Source organism: Oncorhynchus keta, chromosome 37 (assembly GCF_023373465.1).
Source record: "Oncorhynchus keta strain PuntledgeMale-10-30-2019 chromosome 37, Oket_V2, whole genome shotgun sequence".
Taxonomy (NCBI): domain Eukaryota; kingdom Metazoa; phylum Chordata; class Actinopteri; order Salmoniformes; family Salmonidae; genus Oncorhynchus; species Oncorhynchus keta.
The window spans coordinates 1219832-1245432 of record NC_068457.1 but is presented as its reverse complement, the minus strand read 5'-3'; the positions used below and the strand labels follow the sequence as shown (position 1 = coordinate 1245432).

The 25601-nt window shown below is 41.4% G+C and overlaps 1 protein-coding gene across 1 annotated transcript in view; it reads left to right on the top strand.

Annotated features, from left to right (window-relative positions):
• Positions 1 to 25601, top strand: part of LOC118370045 (fer-1-like protein 4) — a 101239-nt gene that overhangs the window by 31443 nt on the left and 44195 nt on the right. The window contains 7 exon segments of the mRNA XM_035754803.2: positions 51 to 151; positions 1853 to 1940; positions 2241 to 2357; positions 14978 to 15130; positions 15293 to 15476; positions 16047 to 16171; positions 20482 to 20616. Coding sequence (XP_035610696.2) covers positions 51 to 151; positions 1853 to 1940; positions 2241 to 2357; positions 14978 to 15130; positions 15293 to 15476; positions 16047 to 16171; positions 20482 to 20616 — 903 coding nt within the window.

Genomic DNA, 25601 nt, shown 5'->3' with positions numbered 1-25601 from the left:
CCTGGAAGCTGCAAAGATACTGATGTTGAGGGCTGTTCCCTCTTCATTAGGAATATGGCATTGATGAGGTGGAGAAACTTCTAAAGAGACCAAGGAGCAATGCCAAGGAGCGCTTAGGGGAGGTGCTTTTGGAGTTTGTCACGAGTTGCAAGTGAGTTGCTACAATACCATCTCAGCATTTGGAAACATCAAGTGGACAACCTGTAGCCTTTTAGTCAATTGCTTACAGTAGGTTACCATGATGCTTTTAAATGTTTATTGTCGTGTCTTTACTATCATTAAACTGAATACATAGTTTTCATCGAAGATTCTCTGTAATTAGTATTATGCGATCAACTGATTAATCATGTAAATGTAATTAAGTCGGGGCACCAAGGAAACATTTTCAGATTACAAAGTTATAATTTCGTAAAATAACTTTTCAGATATTTTATCTGATCAATTAGTCTTCGAATGAATTAATTATTTACTTTACCTCAAGTTAGTCTCATTCCAAACGTTGTAAATTGTTGGTTATCTGCACGAACCCAGTCTTCACTATGAGTCATCCATACATCAATTGTCTTAAATAATTTATGTATTACTAACTAAGTAATTCACAGAAATGCATAAGCAAACAGTAAACATGGTTACATGAAATGATAGGAGAATGTGCCTTAGTGGGCTAAACCGGCATGGCGGCTTGTTAGACAAAAGGAGAAGTGGGGGTCGACTAAGAAGTCACTACAGAGTGACAATTATAACACTTGAAATGCTAATCCTTTGCACATGAACGCTCACTCATTCGGGAACAATTGCAATCAATATATATATTTACGCTCAGTGTGTCGTCTTGATCGCTGGTGAAAAGTTTTTCTTTTGTAGAATTGTCCGTCTCTCTCCCCCTCTCTCTCGGTTGTGGTTAGAGGGGATAGTTCAGAGTGACATTCATTCGTTATAGAATGGGTGTTTTGGTTGTCGTTCTTTGCGTTCAATGATACCGAATTCCTAGCTGCAGACTAGTAATTAATATCAAAGACTTGTTCTTATTCTGTCGGTATCGATAGTCTAAGAGTTTAACCACGTGCTATGGTTAGAAGATTCAGCAATGGTCTACAACCTTTGTCTCCTCCTAATGGAGAAAAGCATGGTCTGCAACCTTTAGCCATCTTGTAATTGAGGTAAGCTCGGTCTGCTGTTCGAAAACCCGAGTGGGGTTTTTATTCAGAAGGCAGAAAAGGGCTGTCCCAGGACGCATGACCCTAACTGGGCCCAGGGGCGGTCCTCTGATTTAGTTATCTCCAATTCCCTTTTTCCTTCATTAAACAGTCCAAAATCACATTACACAATTTTACAACCAGTATCATACTCACTCATTCATCTTATACAACAATTAGATCTAAACCTCATATCTGAGGCTATTATATAAACAGCGTTATGGTAATATGGCCACACCGTCTCCAATGAGCTTCCCCAAGTTGTGACAAACGGACCAGTTCGTAGCTGGATTCTTAACCAATCTTTTATACTTAAAAAAAAATACTTTTTTGAAATGTGTTTGTACCTCAAGTTCTGTGAGGTGGAAGGAATTCATTTGTTCTACACGAAAATCTACTCTCTCTATACTGTGTGTCAATGAGGAGATCCTCAGGAATTTATGACGTCTCTCTGACCACAACAACCTAGTTGACATTATCAATCATCCCCAGCTGACAATTGGTACATTCATCCCCCCTCCTCTCCCCTGTAACTATTCCCCAGGTCGTTGCTTTATATGAGAATGTGTTCTCAGTCAGCTTACCTGGTAAAATAAGGGCTAAATAAATAAAACAATTTAATAATAAAAATGACCGTGTTTCTCCTTGCCCTGAAGGCAGTACAACTCCAACTCGGATAGGAAGACACCAGCGAAGCGCAACAACCTGGACAAATTCCGCAAGGAGTTTATCAAGAAGAACATTGTGAGTGAGGCTTAAACATGAGTCACTAATCTCATCTGTTATTATCTCAATCCACATTACAAACACAATTCTCACTGATTATATTGATACTATGTTTCTATCCTGTGATATGGTATCTATGAAGAGACACACACAGGTACAGACACATGCATACACACTCTACACACACATACATTGTAATATTGTTGTATGGTGGTATTATACATTTTGTATTGTAGATATGTAGTGGTGTAATAATGTTATATGATGTACTGTTTTATCTTTTCTTTTATGTAAATATATACATATCTCTTTCCCCAGATTGTCCTAGCCAAGCAGTCTCTGCGAGTGAAGCGGAAGGTGACCAGACGTACAGTGAAGGAAAGACTGACAGACGCCAAAAGGATCCTAAAGAGGCTACAACTCCTGACGAAAGAAGTGAGTCGAAGCGAGGACTTTGCAGGGGTGGGATTGGGTCTTTCAATCGAATTCAAACAAATGTATTTATAAAGCCCTTTTTACATTAGCAGATGCCACAAAGGGGACAGCCAGGAGTAATTAGGCCAGATAGTCCTGAGGCATGATCCTAATGATCAGGTCCTCTGGGAGGGGAGAGACAGAGAGAGAAATGGGAGAATTAGGAGCTTAACTTAACTTAAGTTCACACAGGACACCAGATAAGGCAAAGGACAATTTCACCAAATAGGACAGACTGACACTAGCCCACCGGCACATAGACTAGCAGCATATATACTGGAGGCTGAGACACAGGGGGGTCTGTGGACACTGAGTTTGACGATACCCCTCGGATAGGGCCATCCAGACAGGATATAACCCCACCCACTTTGACAAAGCACAGCCTCCACACCACTAAAAGGATATCAACAGACCACCAACTTACTTCCCTGAGACAACGCTGAGTATAGCCCACGAAGATCTCCTCCACCGCACTAGCCCGAGGGGGCACAAAACCGGACAGGAAGATCACATCAGTGACTCAACCCACTCAAGTAGAGTATAGTGAAGAAAACCTGGCGTGATGTATCCCTCCTAGGGACGGCGTGGAAGAGCACTAGTAAGCCAATGACTCAGCCCCCTTAATAGGTTCAGAGGCAGAAAATCCCAGTGGAGAGGGGAGACGGCCAGGCAGAGACAGCAAGGGTGGTTCGTCATTTGCCATTCACCTTTGCACCCCTGGACCAGACTACACTCAATCATAGGACCTACTGAAGAGATAAGTCTTCGGTAAAGACTTAAAGGTCGAGACCGAATCTGCGTATCTCACCTGGATAGGTAGACCATTCCATAAAAATGTAGTTCTACAGGAGAAAGCCCTGCCTCCATCTGTTTGCTTAGAAATTCTAGGGACAGTAAGGAGGCATAGTTTACGTGTCGGTATGTACGGCAGGACCAAATCGAAGAGAGACCTTTGGTCATGTAGTGTATGTGGACACCTGCTCGGACGAACATCTCATTCCAAAATCATGGGTATTAAATAAAGAGTTGGTGCCCCCTTTGCTGCTATAATTGTCTCCACTCTTTTGGGATGGCTTTCCAATAGATGTTGGAACATTGCTGCGGGGACTTGCTGCCATTCAGCTTCAAGAATGTTAGTGAGGTCGGGCACTGATGTTCGGCGATTAGAACTAGCTCACCGTCGGTGTACCAATTCATCCCAAAGGTGTTCGATGGAGTTGAGGTCAGGCCTCTGTGCAGGCCAGTCAAGTTCTTCCACACAGATTTCAACAAACAATTTCGGTATGGACCTTGCTTGCACAGGGGCATTGTCATGCTGAAACAGAGAAGGGCCTTCCCCAAACTATTCCCACAAAGTTGGAAGCACAGACTCATCTAGAATGTCATTGTATGCTGTAGTGATTTCCCTTCACTGGAACTAAGGGGCCTAGCCCAAACCATGAAAAACAGACCCAGACCATTATTCCTATTCCACCAAACTTTATAGTTGGCTCTATGAATTTGGGCAATTAGCGTTCATCCGCCAAACCCAGATTCGTCAGTCGGACTGCCAGATGGTGAAGCGTGATTCATCACTTCAGAGAACGTGTTTCCTATTTTCCAGGGTGCATTGGCGGCAAGCTTTAAATCACTCCACATAATTTTGGATTTACACTACCGGTCATTTAGATCCACAATATTTATTCCATGGGACAACACTAGATCCAGGGTTTGAATGTGGCAATGCGTATGTTTGGAGACAGTGGGTTTTGTCCGATGATGATGGCTCCAATAGCTTTTTGGAGTGGGTCTGTGGACATTTTCATGTGAATATTGAAGTCCTCAAAATGATCTGCCATGACTACGAAGTCCAAAAGGAATTCAGGGAACTCAGTGAGGAATGCTGTATATGGCCTAGTAGGCTGCATAGATTCCATGACTAGAAACTCAAAAGCCAAAAATGCAGTCATCTTCCTGAGGTCCAGCAAAATGATGGCAATTTATACAATTTTAAAAACATTACAATACATACACGGATTTCACAACACAATGTGTGCCCTCAGGCCCCTATTCCACTACTACCGTCACATATCTACAGTACTGTGTGTGTGTGTGTGTGTGTGTGTGTGTGTGTGTGTGTGTGTGTGTGTGTGTGTGTGTGTGTGTGTGTCAGTGTTTGTGATGCTTCACAGTCCCCACTGTTCCAAAAGGTGTTTTTTAAAATGTTTTCTAAATCGAATTTTACTGCTTGCGTCAGTTACTTGATGTGGAATAGAGTTCCATGTAGTCATGGCTCTATGTACTACTGTGTGCCTCCCATAGTCTGTTCTGGACTTGGGGACTGAAGAGACGTCTTGTGGGGTATGCATGGGTGTCCGAGCTGTGTGACAGTAGTTTATACAGACATCTGGGTGCATTCAACATGTCAATACTTCTTTAAAAATAAGTAGTGATGAAGTCAATCTCTCCTCCACTTTCAGCCAGGAGAGATGGACATGCATATTATTAATATTAGCTCTCTGTGTACATCCAAGGGCCAGCCGCGCCAATTGCAATTTTCCTAAGTCCTTTTTTGTGGCAACTCACCACACAACTGCACAGTAGTCAAGGTGCAACAAAACTAGGGCCTGTAGGACCTGCCTTGTTGATAGTGTTGTTAAGAAGGCAGAGCATCGCTTTATTACAGACAGACTTTCCCCATCTTAGCTACTACTGCATCAATATGTTTTGACCATGACAGTTTACAATCTAGGGTTACTCCAAGCAGTTTTAGTCATGTCAACTTGCTCGATTTCCACATGATTTATTGCAAGATTTGGGGTTTAGTGAGTGTTTTGTTCCAAATACAATGCTTTCAGTTATAGAAATATTTAGGGCTAACTTATTCCTTGACACCCACTCTGAAACTAAAAGCTGCTCTTTGTTGAGTGTTGCTGTAGTAGCTGACGTGTATAGTGTGGAGTCATCCGCATACATATAGACACTCTGGCTTTATTCAAAGTCAGTGGCATGTCGTTAGTAAAAATGGAAAAAACCAAGGGGCCTAAACAGCTACCCTGGGGAATTCCTGATTCTAACTGGATTATATTTGATAGGCTTACATTAAAGAACACCCTCAGTAGCTCTTTATCCACAATATAGCAGGGGGTGTAAAGCCATAACACAAGTTTTGCCAGCAGCAGACTCTGATCGATCATGTCAAAGGCCGCACTGAAGTCTAACAAGACCACACAATCTTTTTATAATCAATTTCTCTCAGCCTATCATCACCATTTTTGTAAGTGCTGTGCTTGTTGAGTGTACTTCGCTATAAGCATGCTAAAATTCAGTTGTCAATTTGTTTACTGTGAAATTGCATTGTATCTGATTAAACACAATTTTTCCAGAACTTTACTAAGGGTTGGTAACAGGCTGATTGGTCGGCTATTTGAGCCAGTAGAGGGGGCTTTACTATTCTTGGGTAGCATATGCTCCCTAGTTGGCTTAAATTGAAGATGTGGCAATAGGAGTGGCAATATCGTCTGCTATTATCCTCGTCAATTTTCTATCTGGAAATATCTGCAGCATTAGTAAAGATGTGATCAATACATGTTGATTTCATTCCTGTGCTGTTTGTAAATACCCTGGTAGGGTGACTGACAACTTGATCCAGGTTGCAGGCACTTGTTACATCTTGAAGTATTTTCCTGAGTGGGCAGCTTGATGATAGCCAGTCTATTTAAAGCACACATAAAATATACTTCTCTGTTGATATCACATACATTATCAAGCATTTCACACATATTATCCAGATACTGACTGTTAGCACTTGGTGGTCTATAGCAGCTTCCCACAAGACTGGGCTTTAGGTGAGGCAGATGAACCTGTAGCCATATTACTTCAACAGTATTTAACATTAGATCGTCTCTAAGCTTTACAGGAATGTGGTTCTGAATATAGACAGCAACACCGCCTCCGTTGACATTTCTGTCTTTTCGGTAGATGTTTTAACCATGTATTGCTACCACTGTATCACCAAAGGTATTATCTACTGTAAGTAAGTTTCAGAGATAGTCAGAATATGAATGTCATCTGTTACAAGCAAGTTATTGACTTCAATTTCCTGTTTAGGAGTCTTATGGCTTCGGGCAAAAACTGTTGAGAAGACTTTTTGTCCAAGACTTGGCACTCCGGTACCGCTTGCCATGTGGTATTAGAGAGAACAGTCTATGAAGAGGTGGCTGGGATCTTTGATAATTTTTAGGGCCTTCCTCTGACACCGTCTGATGTAGTGCTACAACTCCCGTACGGGCTCGGTGCTTTGCGGTCAGAGGCCAAGCAATTGCTGTACCAGGCAGTGATGCAACCAGTCAGCATGCTCTCGATGTTGCAGCTGTAGAACCTTTTGAGGATCTCAGGACCCATTCCAAATCTTTTTAGTATCCTGAGGTGGAATAGGCTTTGTCGTGCCCTCTTCACGACTGTCTTGGTTTGTTTGGACGATGATAGTTTGTTGGTGATGTGGACACCAAGGAACTTGAAGCTCTCAATCTGCTCCACTACAGCCCCGTCGATGAGAATGGGGGTGTTCTTGGTCCTCCTTGTCCTGTAGTCCACAATCATCTCCTTTGTCTTGGTTACGTTGAGGGATAGGTTGTTATTCTGGCACCACCCAGCCAGGTCTCTGACCTCCTCCCTATAGGCTGTCTCAACCTTGTCGGTGATCAGGCCTACCACTTTTGTGTCGTCTGAAAACTTAATGATGGTGTTGGAGTCGTGCCTGGCCATGCAGTCGTGGGTGAACAGGGAGCACGCAACCCTAGGGAGCTCCAGTGTTGAGGATCAGCGTGGCAGATGTGTTGTTACCTACCCTCACCACCTGGGGGCGGCCCGTTAGGAACTCCAGGATCCAGTTGCAGAGGGAGGTGTTTAGTCCCAGGATCCTTAGCTTAGTGATGAGCTTTGAGGGTACTATGGTGTTGAACGCTGAGCTGTAGTCAATGAATAGCATTCTCACATAAGTGTTCCTTTTGTCCAGGTGGTTAAGGGCAGTGTGGAATCAGTAAATCTGTAAATCTGTTTGTGCGGTATGCAAATTGAAGTGGGTCTTGGGTTTCTGGGATAATGGTGTTGATGTGAGCCATTCCCAACCTTTCAAAGCACTTCATGGCTATGGACATAAGTGCTACAGGTCTGTAGTCATTTAGGCAGGTTGCCTTTGTGTTCTTGGGCACTGGGACTATGGTGGTTGCTTGAAACATGATGGTATTACAGACTCAATCAAGTGATAAAATCCATTGTCAAATGTTTTTAAATAGCCCTCCTGATGTCGTTTGACCCCACATGGACTACAACTGTGTCAGCTCCCGGGCATTTGTGGTAGAACAGTCGGAAGTAGCCTTGTTATGTCCTGTACTTATGCTCCTGGGTAGCACAGGGTTTTTGCCTTGGGGACCGAGATATTTCTCACCATAGTGCTGCCTACGATGACAGCTGCTGATGTTGAATGGGCTTGTCTCTCTCAGGCAGCCTCACGGTCTGGTGAGGCTGGGAGCTCCGAGAATCTCAACCTGAGGTAGAAGCCACCGGAGAGGGAGACAGAACCCAGGACGAAGACACAGAAGCCACCAAGGAGCCTCTGGATCCAGCACGGCAAAGCTGTTTCTGGTCTGTGTCAACATCTCCATGGAGAGCCCCGTTGCCAGAACACGCCTTCTTCGACTTCCACGGCGTGTGACGTACCTCCATGGCTGGTTGGTTGGGTCGAGATAAGCTCTGTTCTCCAGGGAAGGGGGAGACCCCTTTGAGATGGAACTCTGCCTAGTACTGGCTAGTCGGCTGTGGAGAGCTGACACGGCGGCGAAACTGGGGTGGAAGAAAAAAAAAGTAGGTGGGCGTGGGTTCCCCAGTAGCTTATGTAGGTTTTCTACTTGCTTGCTAAGAGTAGCTACTTTGCTCAGGTAGTCCTCCGCAAGCAAGTAGTTGCTACATTGAAAGTCAATGTGGTCCACATTGTCCCGAAACAAAGCAAAGTAAACGCAGCTCCTGCAACGCTGGAAACGTTCAATAGCAGCCTCCATTTGAGTCCGCCGAGCCAGCTAGGATAGCTGGGCTTTCACGTCTCTCCCCCTATACCGAATCTGGCAGGATCCCGGGACAGATAGCAGCGCTCACAGCAATTTAGCCCAACAGCGTAAGACAGGTTTCAGTTTTGGCGTTTGACAACATTCAACAACAACAACAAACATACGTCACGCTCTGATGACGTGCTCATGCTATTCATAATGAGGAGAGACCTCATTTAACCACTTGCTCCTACCCGACACGCAGGCGTCCCATCTAGACATCTGGAAATGCAAATGCGCTACGCTAAATGCTAATAGCACTAGTTAAAACTCAAACGTTCATTAAAATACACATGCAACAAGTCAGATTTTTAAAATGCTTTTTGGCGAAAGCATGAGAAGCTATTATCTGATAGCATGTAACACCCCAAAAGACCCGCAGGGGACGTAAACAAAATAATTAGCATAGTCGGCGCTACACAAAACGCACAAATAAAATATAAAACATTCATTACCTTTGACCATCTTCTTTGTTGGCACTCCTAGATGTCCCATAAACATCACTATTGGGTCTTTTTTCCGATTAAATCGGTCCATATATAGCCTAGATATCGATCTATGAAGACTGTGATCAAGGAAAAAAATAGCGTTTTATAACGTAACGTCATTTTTTTAAATTAAAAAAGTCGACGATAAACTTTCACAAAACACTTCTAAATACTTTTGTAATGCAACTTTAGGTATTAGTAAACGTTAATAAGCGATCAAATTGATCACGAGGCGATGTATATTCTATAGCTGTACGTCTGGAAATAATGTCCGGGTAAATCTCAACCAAAATATCCGGTCGGAGACCGGAAGAAAGGCGCTACCTTGTGCCCGTTTGACCAAGAAACAAATCGTAGGCAAATGACAAGACTGTTGACATCGTGTGGAAGCTGTAGGTATTGCAACCTCGGCCCCATTTAATGTGGTTCACATTCAACAATGGGTTCTAGTGGCGCATGGATATATTTTCGCATTTTCAGTGATCAGATTTTCCTGCACTTTTCGATGAAACGCACGTTCTGTTATAGTCACAGCCATGATTTAACCAGTTTTATAAACGTCTGAGTGTTTTCTATCCACACATACTAATCATATGCATATACTATATTCCTGGCATGAGCAGCAGGGCGCTGAAATGTTGCACGATTTTTAACAGAATGTTCGAAAAAGTAGGGGGTAGGAGTAACAGGTTAAGAATGATCTGTGCTACTTATATATTTTCTTAAATATATATATTTACCAATTTAAACCGTAACCCATTTCTCTCATATCTCTCAAATACCACTAAGCTTCTAACTTTTTGACTTTATCTAAAATCATTGATTTAAAAAAAACATGTCTGAGTGGCTTTTCTCTAAAGTCCTTACATTTCCTTAATCAATCTATCTTAATCCTAAATCATCACAGATGTCCTATATTCCTGTTAAATTGAATACGATTTAAAAACTTCTAATAATCAAACAAAGTCTAATAAATGCTAACTATATCAAAATCCTTCCTACACTAACAAGCCCTTTCCTTCAGGGACCCTCAGTTATCTGACAATAACATGAATTTAATATGTGTTGCAAAGTGTGGAATACCTTATCTACAGTAATTTAGCACCCCTAAGAACTGTAACTTATTTTTCTATGTTTCTTATTCCCTGCCCTATTGGCTTAATCAATCTCCTATCCAAACATCAATGTATCTTATCTTCCCCTATTTATTCCCAATGATAAAAATGTTTTTTTTCTCTGTTACAATACCAAATCATTAATAGCCCATTCAAAAACTTCACAGCTAATGTTGTAAAACAGAATCCTGAACCACTTTCTCATTTGCGGTTCAAACAATAATTCTAACCCCCCCAACCAAACCTCCATTATAATGAATTTACCTTAAAACTAGTAACTCAATATGACCATATTCATTATACAAATGACTCTCCCTTGAGGCTGATCAGACCTCAAAAGATAGTCACGATAAGATCAATAGGTCATAAAATCAAAATATTCACAAAACTCATAAAGTTCCATTTGTGAGCGCGCCTCTTTAAAATACCTTTGCACTAAAACAAATAGTCCTACAAAATGTTTTATGTGTATATAGTTGCAAACCTTAATGATTAATCAAAACTTCCAGCCTTTTTCCAATTTGGTCGTTTATGGCATCATTCTCCCCAAGATTATAATCCCAGGAAACATCTAAAATTGAGACACCTAAACATCAATTTTCCCAGAAGAACACAACACACCTAACTAGCATTCACTATGCTACTTCGATTCAGAAACTCAAAAGTGAACTATAAACCTACACCTAATGATAATTCCCCTTTATCTCAAATCATTAATCATAAGTTTTAAACAACTTCAATGTATATGTTTATTTAAATGAACATGCTACCCTTAGATACAATTAACCCGATAACATTATTGTATTACTTTTTCCCCTCTGCCGCAAATGTCGTACATTTCTCAGTGTAAGAAATCCTAATCCCAGATATTTAATAAAAATGTAAAGGCGTTTTCCCTTGGCTCCTTCAACTCACATATTTTAGATAACTTCCATCCGTCCCGGTATGAAGAATCCTACTTAAACACACCAGAACAAATGCTTAATTCAGTTAAATCAACTCCTAGAATAACCAGTCTCATAGGAACCGAACAAGTAGGTATATGCACTTTTTTATCACCTTCTGAAAAGTGACTCAAAACAATAATGCACGCATTTTCCTTCTAAAAGACACTAACAATATATATATATATATATCTTATCTGCTACTTCTTGATAGTCAGACCAGAAAGAGGGTCTGTTATCTACTAATTCTGTCTTTTGGGAGGGGCAGAAAACAGTTTTCAACCAGCGATTGAGTTGTGCAAGTCTGCTGTACCTCTCATCACTTCCCCTACTGGGAGGGGGCCAGAGACAATTACTCGATGTCAACACATCTTTGTAGCTAAGTTACACTGTTTCATCCTAACATTGTTGGTGCCGACGCGGATAACAATATCCCTATACAATCTACACCTGACAGTTTAGGCTTAGCCAGCACCATCTTCAGATTAGCCTTTATGTTGGTAGTCCTGTCCCATGGTAAACAATGTTTGATTGCTGGATGATTTTTTAAAAGCCTAATATTGCAGGTAATAGAGATGTCAATGACTAGGGTTTTCAGTGTCAGAACTAATGGTGGGTGGCTTCGGTGGCTCAGACCCCGTAATGCACATATGTCAGAGTCAAGGCCCGCGGGCCACATCCGGCCTGCGAGAAGGTTTTTACGGCCCCTGGGATGATCTTGATTTATTATTAGAACCGGCCCGCAGACCGCAGCAAGCCGGCAGCCCGCAGATCTTTTACACGCACCAATACTACATTTCCCACAATGCAACGGTGACGCACCGAGCAGTAGGCTGCTTCATTTCAATATTTATTGGCACAGCAGTTGTCAGCATCACAGTAAAATTAACTTTCAGATACCCATCAAAAATGGCAAAACGGAAGGTGGACACTGAGAACCGGGGTTTCAAACAAGGTGGGAGTCGGAGTATTTGTTCACGGAGGTAGCTGGAAAACCTGTGTGTCTTCTGTGTGGAGAAAGTGTGGCGGTACTGAAAGAGTATAATCTGAGACGACATTATGAAACGAAACACGCGGACAAAAACAAGAATATGGACATGGAACAAAGGCTACAAAAGGCAGAGGAATTAAAACGAGGCCTCAAATCTCGACAGGCTCTGTTCAAAAAGCCAAATCACAAGGCCAGGCTGCTGTCAAGGCCAGTTTTATTTTGGCAGAAGAGATCGCTAAATCAGCCCGGCCATTTACGGAGGGGGATTTCATCAAAAACTGCATGATTAAAGTTTGTGACGAAGTTTGCCCAGAAAAAGGCAACTCTTTTAAATGTGAGTCTGAGCAGAAACACCATTGCCGAGAGAGTAGACCAGTTGTCCATCAATCTAAAAGAGCAGCTTGTGAAAAAGGGAAAAGATTTCATTGCATATTCCTTGGCTGTGGATGAGAGCACCGACATTTCTGACATTGCCCAGTTGTCAATTTTCATCCGCGGAGTGGACTCCAGCCTAAGCGTGACAGAGGAGTTTTTGGCTTTACGTCCTATGCATGGCACAACTACGGGGCATGATTTGTATGAAGAGGTGTCAAGATGTGTAAATGAGATGGAGCTGCCTTGGGAAAAACTCGTGGGTTTGACAACCGACGGAGCACCTGCGATGTGTGGACACAGGAGCGGACTGGTGGCGAAGATACGGGAAAAGATGCAAGAGGAAAACGCGACAGGTGAGCTGACAGCTTATCATTGTATCATACACCAGGAAGCGTTGTGCGGTAAAGCCTTGAAAATGGAGCATGTAATGAGCATCATCACGCGCACAGTTAACTTTATCAGAGCCAAAGGTTTGAATCACCGCCAGTTCAAGGCATTTCTGACGGAGTTAGAAACGGAGCATGGTGATTTGCCTTATCACACAGAGGTGCGATGGCTAAGCCAGGGAAAGGTGCTTCAAAGATGTTTCGAGCTTCGTGAGGAGATTTGTCTGTTCTTGGACAGCAAAGGGAAAGACACAACACAACTCCGAGACGAAATGTTTCTGTGTGAAATGGCTTTTCTGTGTGACATTACGAGTCATCTGAATGCAATGAACTTGCAGCTGCAGGGTCGGGATCGTGTCATCTCTGATATGTACAGTACAGTGAAGGCATTTAAAACCAAACTGACTCTGTGGGAGACGCAGATGCGGAAAGAAAATTTGAGCCACTTTCCCAGCTGCCAGACCATGAAAGAGAAGCTCTCTACCAGTGCGTTCCCGAGCGCACAGTTGGCTGATAAAATAGGTATGCTTGCCGCTGACTTTCGACGCCGATTTGCTGACTTTGAAGCACAAAAGCAGGTTGGAACTGCTCGGTAACCCATTTGCTGTTGACGTGGAAAGCTCACCACCAAACCTCCAAATGGAGTTGATTGACCTCCAATGCAATGATGCACTGAGGGCAAAATATGCGGCAGTGGGTGCTGCGGAGTTCGCCCGTTTCCTCCCGACACAATGCCCCAGCTGCGCATCCAGGCTGCTCAAACGTTGTCTATGTTTGGCAGCACATACCTGTGTGAACAACTGTTTTCTTTGATGAACTTGAACAAAACATCACACAGAAGTCGACTTACTGCTGAACACCTCCACTCAATTCTGAGGATTTCCTCAGCTCAGAGCCTTACCGAACATTGATGAACTTGTGGAAAAGATGGGACACCACCAAGTATCACCCTCAACCTCAAACAAGTGAACATTACTGTGCAATCACATATTTAGAGTTTTTACTCAGTTCAAGTTTAAAAGTTAAAGTTTAATATTTGTTTTCACTGCATGTTACTTCTCCTTAAACAAAGTGTTGTTTTTGATTAATAGATTTTTGCACTTTATTTTATTGTATTTCAATCCAATTATATTTTTAAAATATTTCAGTTGAGTGGATGATAGAAAATTGCTATTATTGTTTTTTTCTTTGAAGTAAATTTAGCCCACTTTTGCTAAAATAGAAAATATAGGCTACTGATGGTGCCTTGAATACCGGTTTCTTTCATTTAATGTTCATGTTATGGGGATTTTTATATAAAGGAAATTTGTCTTTTGTGTCTGTTGAAAATTAAAGATTACTGACAGAGCCATAAGAAAATATTGCTTTATTTATCTGATCATATTGGAATATATTTGTTAGGTTTTCAGTAGGTTCAATTAGGTTCACTAGACTATATGCGTCATTTAAAAATTTTTCAATGAACATTCGAACAGTCCGGCCCTCGGCTTGTAGCTAAATTTTTATTTGGCCCTCCGTCCATTTGACTTTGACACCCTGCCGTAATGGGTGGAGAAGGCTCGGGCTCTGAAACCGACTCTTTGCTTAGTGTGGAAAATTGGTTGAAAGTTTCTGTCGGCTGAATGAGCGACACCAGTTGAGCATGCCGAAAGCATGTCCGGCTGCGTGGACTGTGCAGGGGGATTATCACTACTACCTGTATTTACTGGTGGCCTTTGCCTAACGACTGCATCTGATGCCGAGCTTGCAACAATACGGCTATCCTCACCGTATTTCGATAGTTCTCCTATATTTTAAGAGTACAGCAACTGCAGTGAGACGGCATCATGTTACTTTGCTTTTTTTTCGGCCTGAGGAGGTCCTGCAGATCTATGTTCAGATAAAGCACCCGGGGTGAAAAAGTTTAATTAAAAAAGTTGTATGAGGACAAAACTAGGACGTTGCTAAACTTGTTAAATAAATAGTTTGATTAAATAGTTATTAAGAGTAAAAAGACACTCAAAATGATGGGCAGGGCATGTAGCCAAGGAGCAGCAAACAGTACAGCAGCCAGGAGACAGTGAGGAAGTGCTCACGTGATCAACAGCTCTTACTGACATTTAGATGTTAACAATTTCTATGTGGGACTTTTTTTTCACTCTATTTTTATTTTTGTCTTTCTGCCTGTCTGCCTCTATCTCTTTCACTCTCTATCTGCAGCCTCAGAGCACCCTGCCAGATGTGTTTGTGTGGATGATGAGTGTAGGGAAACGGGTGGCCTTTGCCAGGATCCCCTCCCACTCCATCCTCTTCTCTTTGGTGGAGGAGGAAAGGGGGAAAGACTGTGGGAAACTCACCACCATGTACTTGAAGGTATCTCCCAAATCTCTATGTGGTGTTCTATACTAACTGTATTAATGTACAATATGTATCACTGTTTAATTTAATAATCATATTACATTTGAATATTATTCTATTGAATTCCGAGAACTTTGTATTCCTGTGTGGAACAAACAAGTTCTCTTGTGTCTTTAGGCTCCAGGTTGCCCAGTGGGGGAGATCTTTGCTAAGCTGGAGGTGTATCTATGGCTTGGTATCACCAAATACTCCAAGAACTGTGTTACCAGCCTGCCAGCTGAGTTCAAGCCTGTGTACGAGGAGGCTATGGGCATCATCCCTGTCCCAATGAACATGGCCCCCATCAAACTCTCCTGCGAGGGTAAGAGTTCCACCTTTACCTCTGATGTCTCCCTCGGATGCAATACACACACTCAAACTCACTCACACACATATGCAGCCTGACACATGTAGTGGACATGAGTTGGTCTCGTGATGAGGTAGCCCTGCCTTGCGACTTCAAAATCAGTGTTGCCCTTGGCCTAAGGGGGAATTCCCTCTTGGAGTAATGGTCAAGATATTGTTATTTACCCACACACTCTTACATTGGCATGCACGGATGGGCACACATACAGATGTCGGCTCTCAATTTGACCAGTTTCGTTGCACAAGTAAAATAATCCTGCAGTAGGATTTGATTATTTTTTTTAAACAACTGGAAATTACTTTTTATATTACTTTTTGTAGGCTATAGTTTAAGTGTGAGATCTATTGAGACAAAGAGAACTGTGGTGCAGGAAAATTCTCAGCAACAACAAAGTAAAACAAATTAAATACCATATCTATATACACAAACCTGTTGCAATTTGTCACTCACAAAGTGGATAAACTACACACCCATTATTTGAATCTGACATCTTAATGAGTTTCTCCGGCTTTTCTGTATTTCCAGACAGCCGCTATTTCCAGTTGCGTGCCCATATCTACCAGGCGCGTGGCATCGTGGCAGCAGATGACAATGGACTGTCTGACCCCTTCACCAAGGTGGTGTTCTCCACACAATGCCAGGTCTCACAGGTGAGTGAGTCACAAACTGGAGGTGAACTGGTTAACCCACCACTGGAGTACCACCTGGGTTTCAATGGGAGGAATGGAGTTGATATACTTATGGGATAGAAGATAATTTACTGTGGAAAATTAAACACCTATAGGAGGGCTAGACAGAATAGAGGAAGAATTGAACAGTTTACTATCATATAAATGATCTATCATGATCTACTGTAAAGGGGATATTCAGGTGAACAAAATATATTGTCAATCATAAATCAACCTGATTTAATACAAGTTGCAACAGGGAGACACCTCTAGCACTGAAGCAGAGAAAATGTCTAACTTGCCTTCATTCAGCAGGCCCTTATATTTTAATCTCACAGTACCAATGTTCTGTAAACATCAGCCCGAGAGGTTTGAACACAATAAAAACAAAAGACACTGACAACTTTGCCAGCTGCTACAGAATCAGAGTGTTCAGAATCACACAAGATCATCAATACAATAACAAATTGGTGTCCTCGGTCCTTGTACAGCCAGTCTGGCGTCAATCGCTATCAACAGATATTAGTTTATACATAACATACTGCATCGAGTCTAGTGAACATCAACCCTGAGAGTCACAAATAGAACTCTGGAAATCATGTGTATTACAGAAAGGGAAAACAAATATGCTTAGCATTGTGTTAATAACTTCTTATGTCTGGAAGGGGCAGTATTGAGGAGCTTGGATGAAAGATGCCCAGAGTAAGTGGCCTGCTCCTCAGTCCCAGTTGCTAATATATGCATATTATGATTAGTATTGAATAGAAAACACTCTGAAGTTTCTAAAACTGTTTGAATGATGTCTGTGAGTATAACAGAAGTCATATGGCAGGCAAAAACCTGTACAAACAGTATGTGGAAAATCTGAGGTTGGTCGATTTCCAACCCAGCCCCTATTGAATACACAGTGGGATATGGATCAAGTTGGACTTCCTATGGCTTACACTAGATGTCATCCGTCTTTAGAAACTTGAATGAGGCTTCTACTGTGATGTGGGGCAAAATGGGAGCTGAATGAGTCAGGTGTCTTGCAGAGACCCAGGTCCTGTTCAACGCGCATTTCACATGACAGCGACCTGCGTTCCATTGCTTCTCTACAGACAGTTCGAACGTTATTGAAGATTTCTATAAAAACATCCTAAAGATTGATTCTATAGTTAGTTTGAAATGTTTCTACGACCTGTAATATAGCTTTTTGAAGTTTTTGTCCGACGTTATGCTGGACCTGCACGAGCGTTTGGATTTGTGTAACGCCCTAACAAAAGTTGCTACTTGGACATAAATAATGGACATTATCGAACAAATCAAACTTTTATTATGGAACTAGGATTCCTGGGAGTGCATTGTGATATATGTTGACTCCAACATGGCAGGTCATTTTTTTTATTTTTCTGAGTGCCATCTCAGATTATTGCATGGTTTGCTTTTTCCGTAAAGTTTAAAAAAAATCTGACACAGCAGTTGCATTAACTTCATATGGCTGCAGGGGCAGTATTGAGTAGCTTGGTTGAAAAGGTGCCCATTGTAAATGGCCAGCTCCTCAGTCTCAGTTGCTAATATATGCATATTATTATTAGTATTGGATAGAAAACACTCTAAAGTTTCCAAAACGGTCAAAATATTGTCTGTGAGTGTAACAGGACTGATATTGCAGGCGAAACCCTGAGGAAAATCAAAACAGGAAGTTGCTTCTATTTTGAAAACTCAAGGTTCCATAGCCTCCCTTTGCTGGATTTAAAGGGATATGAACCAGATTCCTTTTCCTATCGCTTCCTCAATGTGTCAACAGTCTTCAGACATAGTTTCAGGCTTTTATTTTGAAAAAGGAGCCAGAACGATAACATCGCTTCAAGTGGTCACATGAGTTTTGCTTGCGCAACAGAATTTGGACAGCCATTGTTTTCCCCTCTCCTACTGTGAGACATTTGCGATTGATATATTATCAATTATATATTTTAAAAACAACCTGAGGATTGATTATAAAAACGTTTGACATGTTTCTGTGGACATTATGGAAACTATTTGGAATTTTCGTCTGCGTTGTCATGACCGCTCTTACCAGTGGATTTCTGAACATAACGCGACAAACAAACAGAGGTATTTTGGATATAAAAATCATCTTTATGGAACAAGCGGAACATTTGTTGTGTAACTGGGAGTCTCGTGAGTGAAAACATCTGAAGATCATCAAAGGTAAATGATTAATTTGATTTATTTTCTGATGTTAGTGACCAAGCTACCTGATGCTAAGTGTACTTAATGTTTTATCGTGCGATCGATAAATTTCCACAAATGCTTGGATTGCTTTCGTTGTGAAGCATAATTTCACAATCTGACACGACAGGTGGATTAACCTGTTGCGACGAGCAATCCCGTATCCGGAATCGTAATTATAGCCTCAAGCTCATTACCATAATGCAACGTTAACTATTCATGAAAATCGCAAATGAAATGAAATAAATATATTCAAACACAAGCTTAGCCTTTTGTTAACAACACTGTCATCTCAGATTTTCAAAATATGCTTTTCAACCATAGCAAAACAAGCATTTGTGTAAAAGTATTGATAGCTAGCATAGCATTAAGCCTAGCGTTCAGCAGGCAACATTTTCACAAAAACAAGAAAAGCATTCAAATAAAATAATTTACCTTTGAAGAACTTCGGATGTTTTCAATGAGGAGACTCTCAGTTAGATAGCAAATGTTCCGTTTTTTTTTGTGTAGGAGAAATCGCTCCGTTTTGTTCATCACGTTTGGCTGAGAAAAACCCCCGAAAATTCAGTCATCAAAACGCTGAACTTTTTTCCAAATTAACTCCATAATATTGACAGAAACATGCCAAACGTTGTTTAGAATCTATCCTCAAGGTGTTTTTCACATATCTATTCGATGATAAGTCATTCGTGGCAGTTTGGTTTCTCCTCTGAATCACATGGAAAAATACATGCAGCTGGAGATTACGCACCAATTTTGACGGAGGACACCAGGCGGACACCTGGTAAATGTAGTCTCTTATGGTCAATCTTCCAATGATATGCCTACAAATACGTCACAATGCTGAAGAAACCTTGGGGAAAAGACAGAAAGTGTAGGCTCGTTCCTGGCGCATTCACAGCCATATAAGGAGACATTGGAACACAGCGCCTCAAAAATCTGTCTCACTTCCTGTTTGAAGTTTCATCTTGGTTTTGCCTGTAGAATTAGTTCTGTTTAAAACGGGAACGTTTTTCATCCAAAAATGAAATACTGCCCCCAGAGGTTCAAGAGGTTAACAAAAGGCTAAACTGTGTTTTCCTATATTGCAATTAAGATTTCATGAATATAAATATTTATTGTATGTAGCGCTATGCTATTCAGCGGTTGTTGATGACACTTATCCTGATAGGGGCATTGCAACCATAACAAGTTAAGGTGACGTATATCTATATTTCCATGTTTAACAATTGTATTTTCATCGACATTTATAAATAGGTTAAATATCGAACTGTGACTGTGGAGTAGGCTAATAATAACTTCTGATATCTACAGTAGTTGCTCACTCACTCAGTAACCTGTCATATTCTGATCTGCTTCAAACACCATTTCTGTAAAATGATGTGGCTCTCTGCAATATCACCGGATGTTTTTGGAACAAGTGAACGTAACGCGCCAAAGTATACTGAGATTGTTTTATATAAATATGAACTTTATCATACAAATCATATATGTATTGTGTAACATGAAGTCCTATGAGTGTCATCTGATGAAGATCATCAAAGGTTAGTGATACATTTTATCTCTATTTGTGCTTTTTGTGACTCATCACTGGAAAAATGGCTGTGTTTTTCTGTGAGTTGGTGGTGACCTAACATAATCGTTTGTGGTGCTTTCGCTGTAAAGCCTATTTGAAATCGGACACTGTGGTGGGATTGACAACAATATTACTTTTAAAACGGTATAAGATACATGTATGCTTGAGGAATTTTAATTATGAGATTTCTGTTGTTTTGAATTTGGCGCCCTGCACTTTCACTGGCTGTTGTCATATCGATATCATAGAAAAGCAACAGTTCGTGCACTAACAAAATCCCAAATCAAACTTCAAAATCACCTGTCACACGTGCAATGAAACAATCTGGAACAATGCAGTTTACAATTGGCTTTTGGACGATGTGTTTGAAGTCTGTCAGTACCCATAATAATACAGTAATGATCTCTTTATTAATGAAATGCAAACATGCACAAATAAGTACCCATGTTTGTACAGTAGGTCTACATGACTTCCTTCATTGTTTTTTGTGGTTGTATTTTAGGTGATGGAGGAGACTCTCTCCCCGACCTGGTGTGAGCTGCTCCTGTTTGACCAGATCCTCATGGAGGGTAGTAAGGACCAATTAAGAGACGACCCCCCAATAATCATCATTAATGTCTATGATTACGACAAAATGGTAAACTCTGTTATGCTATGAATCCAGTATGGCTCTTTTTGTAAACTAGTGTTGTTGTGAATTATTTGTTCTACTGCCTGGGTTGAGTGTTAAATGTCTGACCTCTTTTGTATATGTGAGGTGGTAGAGAAATAAGTGTAGCCTATCCTATGCCACCCCATATTTAAACCAGAGCATGGGGAGCTTTGCCTAACCATACAATACAGATTCTTAGATCTGGTGGGAGGGAAGAGGCTGAGACTGGAATGACGTTCTGATATTTATTATGCAGAATGTCTCTTCCTGAAATGTATAGAAAGTATTTCAATGATTGTCAAAGGAAAAATAATTATATGAAACAATGAAAATACAATAATATTAAATCCTTGTTGACGCTGCCACTGTAATCTAGGCTGTAGTCCAGATTAGCAGTAGTGCACTCAAGGAATGGGCAGTGGCAAGAGTTAAGAGTTCTATGGGAGACGCGTCTATATCACCCGCAACATCTGCATAAAGAACTGCAACACAGACAAAACTGGTGACAGTATGATGCCTAAATAACTCCTATCAGTCTATGTTCAATTGTCAGGAACAAAAGCAATACATTATGCCCAAGGACTAAGCCAAACCAAAATAGTAAAGGTGCCTGCATACTAGATTGGATTGCTCCTAGCAGAACTCGGCGAGTCAAAGTGAAAACCTATGCCTCTCATATAACCCTTAAATGACCTTTGCCTAAAAAAATATTTAAAAATGCAATAGTACTGTTGGTCCCTCTTGAGACACTGTCGCCAGTACACTGTACACTTCCTCAAAAGTCAGAATTAATCTAATATAGCTCAAGAAATCTGTAATACATTTGGACATTTTTGCCAAGGAGGTCTTATTAAACCCAGCCTAAAACCCCAAACAGCAAGCAATGCAGGTGTAGAAGCACGGTGGCTAGGAAAAACTCCATAGAAAGGCCAAAACCTAGAGAGGAACTAGGCTATGAGGGGTGGCCAGTCCTCTTCTGGCTGTGCTGGGTGGAGATTATAACAGAACATGGCCAAGATGTTCAAATGTTCATAAATGACCAGCATGGTCAAATAATAATAATCACAGTAGTTGTCGAGGGTGCAACAACAGGTCAACACCTCAGGAGTAAATGTCAGTTGGCTTTTCATAGCCGCTCATTAAGAGTATCTCTACCGCTCCTGCTGTCTCTAGAGAGTTGAAAACAGTAGGTCTGGGACAGGTAGCACGTCCAGTGAACAGGTCAGGGTTCCATAGCCGCAGGCAGAACAGTTGAAACTGGAGCAGCAGCACAGCCTTAACAGGAAGCCAGTGTAGGGAGGCTAGCACTGGAGTAATAATTGTAGTCAGGATTCTAGCAGCCGTATTTAACACAAACTGAAGTTTATTTAGTGCTTTATCCAGGTAGCCGGAAAGATGAGCATTGCAGTAGTCTAACCTAGAAGTGACAAAAGCATGGATTCATTTTTCTGCATCATTTTTGGACAGGAAATGTCTGATTTTTGCAATGTTATGTAGATGGAAAAAAGCTGTCCTTGAAACAGCCTTGATATGTTCTTCAAAAGAAAGATCAGGGTCCAGAGTAACGCCGAGGTCCTTCACAGTTTTATTTGAGACAACTGTACAACCATCAAGATTAATTGTCAGATTCAACAGAAGATCTCTGTTTCTTGGGACCTAGAACAAGCATCTCTGTTTTGTCCGAGTTTAAAAGTAGAAAGTTTGCAGCCATCCACTTCCTTATGTCTGAAACACAGGCTTCCAGCGAGGGCAATTTTGGGGCTTCACCATGTTTCATCGAAATGTGTGTCATCCGCATAGCAGTGAAAGTTAACATTATGTTTTCGAATGACATCCCCAAGAGGTAAAATATATAGTGAAAACAATACTTGTCCTAAAACGGAATCTTGAGGAACACCGAAATGTACAGTTAATTTGTCAGAGGACAAACCATCCACAGAGACAAACTGATATCTTTCCGACAGATAAGATCTAAACCAGGCCAGAACTTGTCCGTGTAGACCAATTTGGGTTTCCAATCTCTCCAAAAGAATGTGGTGATCGATGGTATCAAAAGCAGCACTAAGGTCTAGGAGCACGAGGACAGATGCAGAGCCTCGGTCTGACGGCATTAAAAGGTCATTTACCACCTTCACAAGTGCAGTCTCAGTGCTATGAATGGGGTCTAATACCAGACTGAAGCATTTCGTAAATACATTTTGGACTGTTCTTATTTTCCTCAATTAAGTTGGAAAAATCGGATGATCGAGCAGCAGTGAGGGCTCTTTGATACTGCACGGTACTGTCTTTCCAAGCCAGTCGAAAGACTTCCAGTTTGTTGTGGCGCCATTTCCGTTCCAATTTTCAGGAAGCTTGCTTCAGAGCTCGGGTATTTTCTGTATACCAGGGAGCTAGTTTCTTATGACAAATGTTTTTAGTTTTTAGGGGTGCGACTGCATCTACGGTATTGCGCAAGGTTAAATTGAGCTCCTCAGTTAGTTGGTTAACTGATTTTTGTCCTCTGACGTCCTTGGGTAGGCAGAGGGAGTCTGGAAGGGCATCAAGGAATCTTTGGGTTGTCTGAGAATTTATAGCACAACTTTTGATGATTCTTGGTTGGGGTCTGAGCAGATTATTTGTTGCAAACGTAATACAATGGTGGTCCGATAGTCCAGGATTAGGAGGAAAAATATTAAGATCCACAACATTTATTCCATGGGACAAAACTAGGTCCAGAGTATGACTGTGGAAGTGAGTAAGTCTGGAGACATGTTGGACAAAACCCACTGAGACGATGATGGCTCCGAATGCCTTTTGGAGTGGGTCTGTGGACATTTCCATGTGAATATTAAAGTCACCAAAAATTTGAATATTATCTGCTATGACAGCAAGGTCCGATAGGAATTCAGGGAACTGAGTGCGGGAACGCTGTATATGGCCCAGGAGGCCTGTAAACAGTAGCTATAAAAAGTGATTGAGTAGGCTGCATAGATTTCATGACTAGAAGCTTAACCTGTTAAGTCGACCCTCTACTTTTTCGAACATTCTGTTAAAAATCGCGCAACATTTCAGCGCCCTGCTACTCAGGCCAGGAATATAGTATATGCATATGATTAGTATGTGTGGATAGAAAACACTCAGACGTTTATAAAACTGGTTAAATCAACGCTGTGACTATAACAGAACGTGCGTTTCATCGAAAAGTGCAGGAATATCTGATCACTGAAAATGGAAATAAATATCCATCCGCGACTTCAAGGAATTGTTCAAAGTGAATAGAATTAAATGAGGCTGAGGTTGCAGTGCCTACAGCTTCCACACGTTGTCTAGAGTCTTGTCATTTGATTCGCAATTGATTCTTGGTCTAACCGAATCAAGGGAATCGATTCCCAAAATCGATGTTTTGGCCGAGCTCTCTCCAAGACATTTTTTCGAAACAGACACCTATAGAATTGACATCGCGTCCTGATGAATTTTATCGCTTATTAACGTGTACTAATACCTAAAGTTGCATTACAAAAGTATTTCGAAGTGTTTTGTGAAAGTTTATCGTCGACTTTTTGAATTTTAAAAAATGACGTTACGTTATGAAACGCTATTTTTTTCCGTTTATCACACAGTCTTCATAGATCGATATCTAGGCTATATATGGACCGATTTAATCGACAAAAAAGACCCAATAGTGATTATGGGACATCTAGGAGTGCCAACAAAGAAGATGGTCAAAGGTAATGAATGTTTTATATTTTATTTGTGCGGTTTGTGTAGCGACGACTATGCTAATTATTTTGTTTACGTCCCCTTTTGGGGTGTTACATGCTATCAGATAATAGCTTCTCATGCTTTCGCCGAAAAGCATTTTAAAAATCTGACTTGTTGCCTGGATTCACAACGAGTGTAGCTTTAATTCAATACCCTGCATGTGTATTTTAATGAACGTTTGAGTTTTAACTAATACTATTAGCATTTAGCGTAGCGCATTTGCATTTCCAGAGCTCTAGATGGGACGCCTGCGTGCCAGGTAGGACCAAGAGGTTAAAAGACAAAAACGTTTAGTTTTTTTTGTAAATTGAAATTTGCTATCGTAAATGTTAGCAACACCTCTGCCTTTGCGGGATGCGCAGGGGATATGGTCACAAGTGTAACCAGGAGGTTAAGCCATGTTTCAGTCTGGCCTATCATATCAAGATTGTGATCAGTGATTAGTTCATTGACTATAACTGCCTTGGAAGTGAGGGGTCTAACATTAATAAGTAACCCTATTTTGAGATGTGAGGTTTCACAATCTCTTTCAATAATGGCAGGAATGGAGGAGGTCTTTATTCTAATGAGATTGCTAAGGCGAACACCGCCATGTTTAGTTTTGCCCGACCTAGGTCGAGGGACAGACGCGGTCTCAATGGGGATAGCTGAGCTGACTACACTGACTGTGCTAGTGGCAGACTCCACTAAGCTGGCAGGCTGGCTAAATAGCCTGCTGCCTAGCCCGCACCCTATTTCATTGTAGAGCTAGGGGAGTTAGAGCCCTGTCTATGTTCGTAGATAAGATGAGATTACCCCTCCAGTTAGGATGGAGTCTGTCACTCCTCAACAGGACAGGCTTGGTCCTGTTTGTGGGTGAGTCCTAGAAAGAGGGCCAATTATCTACACATTTTATCTTTTGGGAGGGGCAGAAAACAGTTTTCAACCAGCGACTCTGCTGTAGAGCTCATCACTCCCCCTAACTGGGAGGGGGCCAGAGATAATTACTCGATGCCAACACATCTTTCTAGCTGATTTACACGCTGAAGCTATGTTGCGCTTGGTGACCTCTGACTGTTTCATCCTAACATCGTTGGTGCCGACATGGATTACAATATCCCTATACTCTCTACACTTGCCAGTTTTAGCTTTAGCCAGCACCATCTTCAGATTATCCTTAACGTCAGTAGCCCTGCCCCCTGGTAAATAATGTATGATCGCTGGATGATTCATTTTAAGTCTAATACTGC